This window comes from Corvus cornix, chromosome 10, assembly GCF_000738735.6.
Source record: "Corvus cornix cornix isolate S_Up_H32 chromosome 10, ASM73873v5, whole genome shotgun sequence".
Taxonomy (NCBI): Eukaryota; Metazoa; Chordata; class Aves; order Passeriformes; family Corvidae; genus Corvus; species Corvus cornix.
The window spans coordinates 3,450,909-3,464,224 of NC_046340.1; the positions used below are offsets into that span (position 1 = coordinate 3,450,909).

General features: G+C 43.8%; 1 protein-coding gene across 2 annotated transcripts in view; it reads right to left on the reverse strand.

The window, feature by feature from the left end:
- HDGFL3 (HDGF like 3) overlaps positions 1–13,316 on the reverse strand; it is a 38,309-nt gene that overhangs the window by 6,031 nt on the left and 18,962 nt on the right. For both annotated transcript variants that reach the window (XM_039557335.1, XM_010391108.4), the window contains exons 2-5: positions 9,695–9,771; positions 6,293–6,431; positions 4,845–5,003; positions 3,128–3,274 (exon numbers count right to left, since the gene is read on the reverse strand). In XM_039557335.1, the coding sequence (XP_039413269.1) occupies positions 3,128–3,274; positions 4,845–5,003; positions 6,293–6,431; positions 9,695–9,771 (522 nt within the window). The remainder of the gene's footprint in view (positions 1–3,127; positions 3,275–4,844; positions 5,004–6,292; positions 6,432–9,694; positions 9,772–13,316) is intronic.

Consider the following 13,316-nt stretch of genomic DNA (forward strand, 5'->3'; position numbering starts at 1 on the left):
TAATAGCTTTGAAAGTACTTTTATTTGCTCTGGGTTTGAGTCTTCAGGAAGCCATCACTTCGCATTTTCAAGCTTACCTCTACCACCTGGAGGTTAGAATTTTCATTAAAAAATATAGGGGAAGGTGCTCCTGCAATCATTTGACTTCAGCTGTTAGGCCTTCAAGAAGATCTCTGTAATGCTGAGGGTATGGGTATGATTAAAAGGCAAGACTCCATCTGATCTGAGGAGGGGAGATGTGTCTTCAGCCTGCAGTCCAGGCATTCTAAAAGCTAATTACTACCTCATTATTAGTAGTCTTATTAAGAGAAAAGCTGCTTGTCTCCTTGAGGCAACACTTGCAATGGTCTGGGGCCTGGGAGGTGCAGAGCGAGGGGGTCAAAGGCGCTCCCAGCCCATGGGGAGCACTGTGGGTAGGGTGGCCAAGCCACATGAGCCTTCCAGAGGTGGCCCAGCCTCTATGAGCATGAAACACGCCTGCCCTTGAGATCAGGGCCCCGAAGCCTTGTTTTGTTTGTCTCTGCCTTCAGGGTATCTGGCTCTACACCTTATTTTGAGCCCTGGTTTGCACCCCGTGCCCGTTCCGGAGGGTCCTGGCGCCATCTCATGGACACACCATCGTCCTGGCGCGGCCGATTTGGGGACAGCGGAGCAGTGGGTGCCGCACACCGCAGGGGAGGAAGCCCATCCTCTTCACACTGCGTGCTGCTGGCCCAGTGCTCTTCTCATGAGCCAACTGATTCTAGAGACCATTATCTTATCTATGGTGGTGTCTTTTAGCAGATCAAGACATTCTGAATTCATGTGTGTGAACAGAAGGATCATATCCCAACTCTGCAGGCACGTGTTGGTCTCTTTCAACCTTGCTTTCTACAGCAGAGAAGTCCAAGAGTGTGGGCCGGAGGAACTCAATGTCCTGCAGCAGAGCCCTGGTCTGGGTGTCCAGCAGGACGTGGCTGCAGTGTCCAGCAGGACAGCTGGCCCCGTGCCCCAGCTTGCCAATCCGGACATGTTGAGGGACTGGCTGTTTAACACCAACTGAAAAAGAACCTGCTGCTCTTTCCCCAAGTGCCCTGTGTCTTCTGAAGGCAGACCTAAAAAGACACCCGGTCTGGCTCTGAGGAGCAGCAGGAGATGGAGTGTCCCCTCCTGGTCCTCGAAGAGAATTGCACTACTGACAAAAGCTCAATGAAACGCGAAGAGATTCACGCGTGAAATGATGATTTTGCAGCAGAAATGTCCAAGGTGAAATATGTGGACCAGGATTTGAACTCTTCCAAACTTATCAGTGCTTTTACCTCAAGCTGCCCTTAAAACCATATTCCCCTTGTCTTTTGAATCCGTATTACTAAAACTCCACCTTTTCCAAAATGTTAGAAACATCCAAGACCCAGTAACAGACTGGTTGCTCAAGTGTGAGTTCAAGGCTACGTGCTGGGGCTGCAGAAGTCAGAGCAGAGCCACCTCCCCACATGGGTATGACAGTGCTGACTGTGAATATTTCTTCGAGTTGATGCTGGCAGGAAGGACCAGACTGTTGACAGTATTTCAGTATTTCAGCACAGAGGCTGAAATACCTGCAATACTGAAAGTTCTGAGAAGCACCTCGATGTTGTAGCATGCTGGACTCTACCTCCCAAGCATGTCACAAGCACGTCACACACAGAAGAAAGAGCCATATGAATGTTAACAGCCACAAAGCTGACATCCTGTGTGACTTTTTAGCCACTTAAGTCTGTGACTGACCTAATTCAGTAAGCATTTTGGCCTTACATGGAAAATGTGCCTGAAGTTCACAGGCACATCGTCTGTCACTGCCACAAACACGGGAAACACAGCAGGCCCTCCTGAAGTTCTCGCTACCTCAGATGCATCTTATGAACAGTTTTCTCACTCCAATACCTGTTTGAAGACATGGAAGTGTCACAGGGTTCACTAGGCAGAATGTGGGCCACACTCCTCAGCCCCAGCCTCTGACACTCTGTGGGTGAGGGGCTGGGAGGGCACAGCCAGGCAGTGTCTCCTTGCATCAGTCTCTGGCTCGAGCCAGCAGCTTGTTCAGAGTGAATGGGAGACACTCAGGGCACATTTTCCTCGTGACCCCATGAGCCACCTATCAAAGTCTTTACACAGCAGAGTCACAAAACAAATACACTGCACTGCAGAGAGACACGGGGAAAGGAAGCTCTGGGAGGAGTCTTTTAGCAGGAGACAACAGCAGCTCCCCAGAGGTTGTGTTTTGTGAGAAAGGGCGGAGGCTGAGCACGCAGCTGGGTGCTAAGACACCTCAGCAGTGTCAGATGAGAGCCTGTGCTGGCTGGCCTCCTCTCACACCTGGGGATTCGTGTCACTCAGCTCCTGCAACAGCCCAGCCCGGCTGCTGCCCACGTGGCAGAGCCTTGGCATGGGAACTGCACAAGGACTGGTTCTGAGTCGGAGCAGAGAGGCTTGTGCTGCTCCAAAGGCTCAGAAATAGCAGGGGCTGTTAAGGCTGGCTGAGTAACCAGTTGCCATGCTAATCCCCCTGCCCAGCAGCCTTCCTGTCTTCTTGTTGTGGTCACAACAAAGTAATATTGATATGAACACACAACTGACACAAACACACAAGGAGATTGTATGAAGCTGCTCTGGAGCAGACTTTATATCGTGTCCTGGGAAGGTCATAGCCAGGGCAGCATCTGCCCTGGAACCCGCAGTGTGCAGTCTGTAATGTGCACACAAACCCTCACGAGCTCCCAAGGAGACAGTGGGACTGCACAGATTAAACAAGTGTGAAAGGGTAAGCAGGCTCCCCCTGTTAGTGAGCCAACATGCATTATGCAAACAGTCTGATTCTGCTCTCACATCAATTTTGCATCATTCCAGCTCATGGTTTCCAGTAGCTCCTCTCAGCTGGCATCTATGCAAGTGTCGGAACAAAAATAATGCTCTTTTCTCTTTCAGTTGTTTCTCTAGAGTAAAATTTGTACCAGTGCAGGCACCAAGTCCATGTTTCTGTTCTAGACATATTCTGAGCACTGAAATGTAACCCAAGAAGGTGGCATGTGGTACACACAGGTCCCCCCTGGCTCCAAAGTCCCCCGGGAGCAAACTGCATGGGAAGTGAATGACAGGAACAGAAGATTACCCCTTCACTGGTTTTCTGCAAATCTGAAGAAGTGTTTCTTGTGTCATTGCCTGCATCCCCAGCATCAGAGCTGCTCTTATTTTCTTCCTCTTTGCAGTCCTTATCATCTTCATCTCCAGGAGATTTCCGTGACTGCTTGGAGGATTTCTAAAATGATCAACAACAAAGTAAAAATTAAAACCCGAGCTTCAGCCATAGAAACACACTTCTGAAATGTATGTGGAATGCTGTCAGATCATGCAGTTCCCCATTCAAGGTGAAGATTGGGGAGGATATGTGGGGTGAAAAGCTTTTTTCAGGTGAAGTAGCTGGAGTTACTGCCACAAATGAAGGAAATTTCTGTGAAATTCTGTGTTCAGCACAGTTTGGCAGCTCAATTGACTGAAAGACAGACACAGTAATAGGAGCTGGGTATTAGTGTTGGGTCACCTGTAGGTTTTGTTAGTTAATGAAACAGATGGTGCCAGCTTGACAAAAGTTTTGATTGAACACAGAGATGTAAAATGAGACTAACATTAGCAGAGCTGCTTTCCATACTTTTTTTTAGTGCTGTCAGCTTTAATATATTAACACTAGAGCCATGTGGAACCAATACATCTTTTCTGCTCCCTTTATGTTATGCAATTCTACAGTACAAAAGGATAAATTGTGGCATTAAGCCACCATTTTCCTAATCCTCTGTTTGCCCAGAGTCTTCTGGAAAGAAGATGGTAGACCAGACCTGAATTTCTAATGTAAAACACACAAAGGGGGTGAAATTACTTAATACATTTTGTTCAGTGGATCAACCACAAAAATTCACACTCTTCCCCCAAACTGAGCCTGGATCAGATTGTTTGCTTGCTTCTTCTCATTTCAGTTAGTTTTCACTTTCAGAGAAGAATAACATGAATGTGAATAAATTGACTCTGCCACACTTTCCACATTTTTTCAGGCAATGTACAGTCCTGGAGGCACACACAGCACCAGAGGAAGTGACTATAATGTTGCTCCCCTTCACCCAGGTGACAAGTGAGAAGTCTATCTGAACCCAAAGGTGTCACTTCTCAGGGGATTTTGTCCACCAGCAATTGTGAGACAGACACTCTCTGAGCTTCCTGATCTACACTGTTACTGAAGACATTAACAGGGCTGGTAGGTACTACAGTGCAGGTCTTGTATCTACAAATTGAGCACCCTACTCCCTGCTTAATGAATTAGTTCTTCCTCCATCCTATTCTGTATCCTAGACTGAAGTGTTTTACCCTCAGCTACAAGAGGAGCAGCAGAGCACATCTGACCCTCCCAGATCTTTCAGCATCTGGGGTATTCTGGGAGAGGGAATCTTGAATTCTCCTGGACAGGAGCCAAACCTGAACTCACAACTCTCAGAAGGCACACTCCTACGGCTTCTTTTTCCTTCATGGGGAGAGGCCTATCTAAGATGATCAAACCTATCAATCCATCTTTGCATGGGTTTTCTCTCCAGCCCTTCTGATCTCCCTCCCATAGTTTCACCTTCCCCTCAGTGTGTGGGCACTCGAACAGGGCAGAGAATTCCAACTGCTGTCTCACCAGGGCTGTCTACAGAGTAAGAGCACTTCCCTTTGCCCATTTGAACACCACTGTTATGGTACTGGAATCAAACGCTAAAGGAGGAAGGACAGATTTCCATGAGGTGAACATTATTCCAATTATAAATGCACATGGGTAACAATAGAAATACTCAGAAGATAACCTTTGAAGTGTAGGATTTTTTCCGTTTTGAGCCGGCTTTTTCATTCTTTCTTTTTCCTTTTCCATCCTCTTCTACCCGATCGCCTTCCTCCTCACTGCTGGCATCTGCTGTATTTCCTCCTTCTCCTTCAGTTTCTGATGAGCTCTGTTGCTGAATTGCCTTTAAAATAACAACAACAATAATAACAAAAACAATAAAAATATCACTAATGCCTAGTACTTGATTTTTGTTCTGCATTGAAGGTAGAAATACTGGAAATGGACAGCTTACACTTTAATAGTCAGGAAGAGCTCAGGTTATTCTTGCAATTATCAGGAAAAAAGGCTGCAAAGGCAATTTTCTCAGTCACCACTTGAACTCAGTTATCAGATGCAGATTCTGGGATAGCATGTTCTGAAGGGTTTACACAGAAACAGAAGATCTGATACTAAAAATGTGTTTGCTGGAGGAGAACTAAGAGCTGCTCAGTGGAAAGACCTGGCTTGCTCTACTTTGGGAAAAACTACTAAAACTTTTAGCCTTTGTCCGCAATAGGAGAGAGTTTTTTGTGAGAGAAGATGGCTGTTGCACTCCCCTCAAAGGGCAAGATCTCAGTGTTTTGGAAAGGCAAACCCTGACCAGCAGGCTGAGCGCTCTTTGACAGCCCATCTCCCACAGACTATTCACTGTGGTTTTTTTAAAATCCCCAAGTGTATGCAAAACATGTGTAGGGCTGAAAATATGAAACAGGAACTGAGAGAGGCCGCAGCTTTTCTGCAGGTGGTCTGTATCTCTGGCTTGTAGGGTTTTGTGATAATAATGTAATAGGTGTCTGCCTTCTTTTGGAGGTGATTCCTGCCTTCAAAGGACCACATTTTTTTAATGAGAAAAGTTCTTTGTTTTATACAGCCCACCAACTACTCTTCTCTCCCTCCAGCTTCACTGACTTTCTGCTCTGGAGACCCAACAGGGAGAGCTGTTGTACAGCAGCAACTGTCTCGTAACAGCAGCTTAACCCTCCACCTCCTCACTCCTCTCAGCTTCGGCACTGTGTGTTATACATTACCAATGTAAAAATCAAAAGTGCAGTGACCTTAAGGTCTGTGTAAAATACACGGAGCCTGATATAAAATAAACAACAGAAAGAAGAAGTCAGAAATTATTCATGTTTGTACAGGAGTAAATAAAACCACCCATTTTTAATTCAACTAAATCTGTTGCAGAATTTTCCACTTCACCACCCCAGAATATCATAGAAAGCAAAAGGCTCTGCAGTATGATTAAAGTTCCATTTGTCACAGAGTGTGAGACCACAGTTGTCTTTACACTACACAGTTAATAAAGCTGTGAAACTTTCTTGCTCCATCAAAACCAGAACCTTCCACATCACTCTTAAAATGTCCACTTTGACACGAAGTCAAAGAAGAAAACAAGAAAGATAAGGAGGAATAGGTGTGAAAGTCATTTACCTGATATCCAGTAAACTTTACTCCAGGGTTGTTTTCTATTTCCCACAGGCCTTCATTAAATCCTTTTCGCTTGTTCGATTTCCCAAACTTATCTTTATATTCTTTATATGGGAAAAGGTCTTTGGGCCCCAGGAACGCACTGCATTTTAACAGAGGTAACATTCAAAAAAGGACTTAAAACTCTCCTCTTGAAAAAAATCAAAACATCAACAGTGCAAATGTTTTCCCTATTCTTCTGCTCATTCCACAATTTCTTTTCTAGTTTTATTTATTTATTTACTTGTCACACTGGCTTTGAATTACTGCTGTGAGCCTGATTTCATGGATTGGCTCATCATCCTGATGTTTGATGTAGTAAAATCATGCTGGGTATCTCTAGAAACAACTAAAACATCTCTGTTCTATTAACTACTGCTGGGAACTGGCATGAGCAGTTGAAACAGTTTATGAAAGGGATTATATGATGTCATTGCTTGCGACAGCAAGGGACCAAACTTCCAATCCCAGTGTTACAAATCCAGAAAGGCCTAAAAATGCCACATGAAAAGTCAAAGCATGTAAGGAGTGCCTAGGACCTGTGAGTCAAACTTTATCCCTTGTACTTTGGGATAGGAAAAGCAGTGGCATTTATTGTTATCTATACTGCCAGTAAGCCCAGGAAATGCTTTCTTGGAATTAGCCCCCCCCATACCAAATTCTGTACAAACACAATAAAAATGCTCTTTCCCAAAAATCTTATAATTTCATATAAGACAAAAAACAATGGGCGAATATAGGCAGATGAGTAATACAAGGAAACAATGAGACACACAGGGTGCCTGTGGCCAAATAGTTTTTTAGACAGCACAGCAAAGGAGGGATTTTGTGCTCTGCTGCTGCCTAAGTCAGCTACGCACTGGGCCAACTAATTTCAGGCACAGGCACTATAATGCAGGGAAAAATAATTATATAAAAAAAGAAGAATGATGATTTATCCTGCATTTTCTACACACATTACAGTAAAACTCTAACTTCTTAAGTCTTAAACTGAAGAATGCATAACTTTCTTTTCACTGGGTATCTCTATCTACTGTATTCTGCAGTGTGACATTGAGACTGTAATCACAAGTTAAATTAAAACAATGAAGGCAAAAAGACCCCTTCATTCCCACATGTAAAGATTCTGTGTCATCAATGACCAGAGCTCAGCAAGTCCCAGTGTCCTTCACCATAATCACTGTCCTACTTTCCTGATGATCTTTGCAATTAATGTTAACTCTCTGGTCTCCCTTACTGTGGGACTGTGGAGCTCCACCATGTCCCACACATTTATTGTTGTAACCTCACCACGACATTGGGAATCTGCCCCTTTTTTGCAGATGGGCTTCTGAGGCACAAAGATTGTCCAAGGTTAAACTCAAACTGATAGCAGAGTACAGAGGAAAAACCAGCTCTCTTCAGTCCCAGTCTAATACCTTAATCACAGGATCATATTTCTTCCTTTCTGTAATCATTATTTCAGATTAATGCCTGATTTATGCCCAGCATTTATGAATGTGCAAAGTTCCATTCACTTAAATCATCCTACTGGCCAAGAAGTTTGCCAGTGCAGAGCCAACTGGTTGCTAAAGGCATCAGATGACAAGTCCCTGAGGAAAGAGCTTCCTTCTAACTCCACGTGAGGCAGCATGGGATCCACGCTCAGTTGGATACTGAGAAATATCTTAATTATATAATTACAAACATAATGCATTTCTACCTGCAAGCCAAACAGTGATCTCTAAACCAAGAGATGTCATGTTAATATTAAATGCTACAGTAGAGCAAGGGATCTGAATAAATTATGTTATCTCTGCTTTTGCTAATACTAGGAGACGTCTTCTTGCTGTCAAAAATACAAACAAACAGTTCTAACACAAATAACAAAGGAAAACTGTACGAAACTTACTGTGAGCTACCTTAACTTAGCTCAGCAGTAATGTATGGAAATGTTCCTACAGCCTTTTATGTACAGTAAACACTGAAAAACTGTCTACATCTTTGTTTGAAATACATTCATTGCCACTGGGAGAGTGTAAGTTTCTGCTGCTCTGCTATAAAACTAAGGAGCTGCAATCCACAGATCATTTTTAACAGTTAGGCTTTTACATTTATAGGGTAGGAACTACAAACTGTTTTCCTGTTTCAGATGATACAGTGAGATCATGAGCTCACAAAATCCAAAGCAAAAGAGATTATCAGTTTGGGATTCATTCATTTTGGAATAAAAGTGGTCAGTTTTTTCTTAAATGGTTCTCAAATATAATGTTTCCATTAAAAAAAAATTACATTTTGGTTTCTGATTTGAAAGCATCATAAGTTTATTTGAACTTTACTCTTTTCAGATTATTTTGTGACAGTAGTAGTAGACCACAATACATCAAAACATCAGGTTGTTTCATTTCAGCAATGGGAAGAAATATTTTAACTAAAGAGAGGCTATTATGAACTTATTAAAGCAGAAACTGCCTTTAAAGATTTTTTTTTTTTAATAAAATGTGATGTATGAGCTATGGAACTTACCATATTCTGGAATAATATTAAAATTCAAAAAGAAACAATAAATTTTTAATAAAGCTTCAAACCTCTAACATTGAATTCAAAATATCATCAGAATTTCATTTTTTCCGGTTTTAAAGGAATTCTAGAAAACATGTTACCTGCAAATGGGGAAGGAAAAGTTTTAAAATGAAAATATTTCATGCAAAATGGAATGTGACCTATTTTTTTTAGCTACCTCAGAGATAGAGACATGTACATTATAATCTTGAAACTCTGTACTTTGTAGCATTATGACGAGACCTAACTTACCTCTTGTGCTCTGATTCCCTTCTCTCCCTATCAGCTCAGCCAGCTCAGTTCTTCTATCACTTCTGTGAGCTCCATCCTACAATATCCCCAGCACAAATCTCCCAGGAATGCACATATTTTAAAGCTCTGTGAGGACTGCCTGAGACTCTGGGGTCTGCTTCCTTTCAGATCACAAACTCCCACGAGAGTTCTCACACAGGACACGAGCTCAAACATGTCCAAACACAAGAGCCTGATCTCTGCTATCATGGACATCCAAGTAAAAAATGTTTGCCCCTGCCTCTGAGTTCAGGGCTTTTTCAGACCCTTTAATAAATCCATGCCAGTATGTTTCTTTACAGGAAACACAGGCTTTTATGTTCAGCTCATGATAGACCATGAAGGCAGCAGCATTCCCAACTACTTTCAGTTTTCACTCCCATTTGTTAATACAAATGAGTTGGGCTTGTAGGACCTCTCTCTAGGCTCCCAATGGCTTCAGTCAGGATTTGCTCCAATGCAATCAGAGGAGATGATGTTAGCTGCAGTAGAAAAAGACATTTTCAAAGGAAGAGGTCACGTTCATTCACTTACGTTTCATGAGTCCCAAAAAAGAAGATGGGGTATTTATTTGCTGGAGGCTTCACGGCTCCTTCAGGAAGTTCATCAATCTGTAAGACAGAGAAAGCAGTGGAAAAAAGATTATTCCCATAAGTGGTGTCCCTCATCCAAGAATCCTTACCAAACCATGGAAGTGCTAGCACAGGTATCCTGCAGCCCTGGGAGGTCCCACTGCGTGCTGGGGTGGGGAAGGGAAGACAGCTGCTGGATTTTCAGGCAGGCAGGTCATACAGAGTCAGCATATGACTGAAACACTACAGGGAGACAACAGAAGACCCAGGAGCACACACAAAGTTTTAATGATTTCATGGGCATTATAACACACAAAGGCAATAAAATCAAGTCTGCTTAATTTAAGTGTTAACTTCAGATGCTGCCTCATCAAAGGCATCGAAGCCCAGAGGGTAATCCCGCCTGTCTCACACAGCCACCTCAATAACTTCTGCAGCAAATGGGGAACAGATGGCATCTCTGAGACTCTGCAGCTGGAACACTGGACCATCCCCCAGTGGTGCTTCCAGTGGTGATGGTGCTACACAGTGCAAAATGTGTAATGCACGCCAGGGAGGAGGGCCAGGGACTCTTCTTCCCCTGCAACACCCTGATAGCTGGCTTTGGTTACCACTCTCCTCTCTACCCTCTCCTTTCACATTTTACCCCTGGCCTCATATTTCTCAGGATACAGCTGCAGAGCAGTGACAGGAGGGATGCTGAGGGTGTTCTCCTGAGACAGAGCTGGTATTGGAACAAAGCCCTCAGGCTGAGCAGTGCCCAGACTCTTTCTCCTAATGTCTGAGTGAGAGCATTGGTTGTGAGGCAGGAGGTGAGGCCCAGGACTTAATCTTGTCCATGTCTAATTTTGTAGTCCTCTGCAACAGAAATAAGAGAGTCCAGGTGCCTACCCACATAAACCAGAAACACAGCACAGCTTTAAATAAGATCTAAGAGCCTGACTTCCCAGAAATGGCACTTATGAGCATATGTGGGTGTGTGAAATTAAGTGTCCAGAGAACTCTCTGGCTAAGAGCGAGCCTAATGAATCTAGATATCTACAGGGCAGCACCAGTGAGCAGGTGAATGGCTTGGTGCCTGGTCTAAGGCAACTCAGTCTCAACATAAGCATATCAAATCCTGCCAAATGTCACTGCAACTGAGAGGGAAGTGCTGACATAACAATGCTATACAAAATCTGCTCCTCAGCAGAGCACTGGGATGGAACCTGCATGTTTTCACTCAGGAGGCCAGACCCACATGTGCTTTCCTTCTCTTTTCTTGCTGAAGGACCCCTAACACTGAATTCTTACTGACTAATAAACACCAGATTGTTTTCAAAGGATGTTCTCTTTCACAGTAAAGCATCTGCTTGGCTATGTACCTCTCAAAGGAGCATGAGCTTTTGTAAGAATTCAAACCCTTTTGGTCTTTCTGCAAGGACACCTCTTGGGGATGGAGAAATGAGAGCCACGTGTGGAACTGTAACATCACAGGACTCCTTTCTGTAAAAGAAATGGATGCCTATCTTTTAGGTGGAACGTTCTCTGAAGCTGCACCAAAATCTGGAGATCCGAGAGCACTTCCAAACCACTCCCTGTCTCCTTCCTGCAGTGCAACTCAGGGGTGTGGATGGTGGGGCTCTGGCACACTGGGTCATATGTCACCATGCACCCACTGCCCAGCACAGTCTGCAGGAGACAATTCAGGATTGTCACAGGTGTCACATGCCTTGTGGGCACACAGCAATTACCCACTTCCCGTACTTAGCAAAGCTAATAATTTGATAAATAAAAGGAGAAGCTATTATTTAAATGCGCATAGAAGGAAGATACACACTGGTGGAGGATGAACACGTGCATTTACTTTTATCTCAGCTGTGTGTAAGAAGGAACTGAAACAACATGAAAGGCTTCTTGGTGCCCTCTTTATCATCAGGAGTACCTAGAAGAAAAGCTGCCAAAGATACTACTTTAGAGTTCATCATTTTCTGACATTAACTAGTTGTTTTTTAAGAAAGTGCCCACAATGTTGCTGTTTGCTCACAATTCATTATTAAAATACAGGTATTAGACTTATAATAAGAGTGATAAAAAGACTGCAGGGAAAAACCACTGCAACTCCCTTTCTAAACTGTTAGCAAGCCAGGGAGATATTGCATGTCTGCAAAACATTTTATGCCTCCTTAAAGATGGAAGTATCTACATGTCAGAGCAAAAAAGGCTGTGCTGGCAGTTTACCAAGTACAGGAAGGGGTAACACACCTCAACTGTCTGGATGCCATAGCCATCCTCCTCTTTATTGCAACAAGGAAGATGTCCAGATACCCGACCCCAGAAAAATGTGGACTCCTTTGACTGAGACAAACAGAGTCTGCTGGGACTCGAGTGCAAATCTCATTTGGCCACTTGAAATGCGGCGCCAGCTCTGGGCTGCATTACAGAGCAGCACAGCCCAGTTACTGCCTCAGCCCTCTCAGAATCTCTCATGAAATAAAGTAAACAGCTGTAAATGATCAGTAAAGGAGGGGAATGAAGACATGCTTAGTAGGGAATGCTGATCAGAAGGGACTGGGGATCTTACATCACACAACGAGCTGTGCTCCAAAGCAGTGAGGATCTCCTAAGCAATATCCCAAGTGGAGTTAAGCCTTCTGTCTTATTCCCAGCACTTAATACTGTTAGCTAAGGAGCAGCACCAAATCAACAAAGGAGAGAACACACATCTGTCACGCAGCTCACCTGCTCCTCATTTTGTGGCATATTTCTTTATTCATCCAAGTATCCCTTCTGACTACGTATCATCACAGGAAACCATAAAAAAGCTTTTCATAGCTTTTGGGAGTTGGCATACACATACAAACACATGCAGTATAAATCTGCACCAAACAGCTCAAGGAGAGACTGTTAATGCTCCCACTCTAACATTTCACTCTGCAGCTGAGGTCAAGACTTTCCCTGCCTTCACTGATGTTGCTGTGAGCTCCCCAGCTCTGGGGCTTATGTTGCTAGTACTGTAACAAGGTTGGATATAAAGTGACAGTGTTATCTTAGGGCCATTGAACTCCGTGGCAAAAACTCCAGGGAATTTAGCGAAGGATGAGACCCTCTCTGCCATTAGGAAAGATCTCTCCCCGTTTTACCTGTTTCACACAAATCCCTGCATTAGAGACTGTGAGAGGTGAGCTTTGCCCAGTGTCCCTATTCCCAGTAAAGCAACCTTAGCCCTCTGTGAATGTGGAGTCCCTAAGTGCTTATTTAGCTGCAGAACAACCCTGGCACTCCATGATGATTGCTGCTGTTTTGTTGTAGCAGAAAGCAAGCAGTACAAGCAACCATACTGCAATCTCCTGCTGCTGCACTCAGTCACAATTTATTCCCGTTCTACAGGATGTTTTGGTTAAACATGCTGCAGATTTGGATCCGATATTTTTCCCCATATCAGCAAGATCAAAGACAGAGAGAGAGAGGGAGGGAGGGAGGGAGAGAAAGAGAGTGAGCGCATGAGCACAAGAGTGAGAAAAGCATCGCTGCCTTGAACCAGGAACAAAAGAGGGAAGAGCACCCATACTGGAACACAGCGTTGTAGTCACAGAAACCTCACT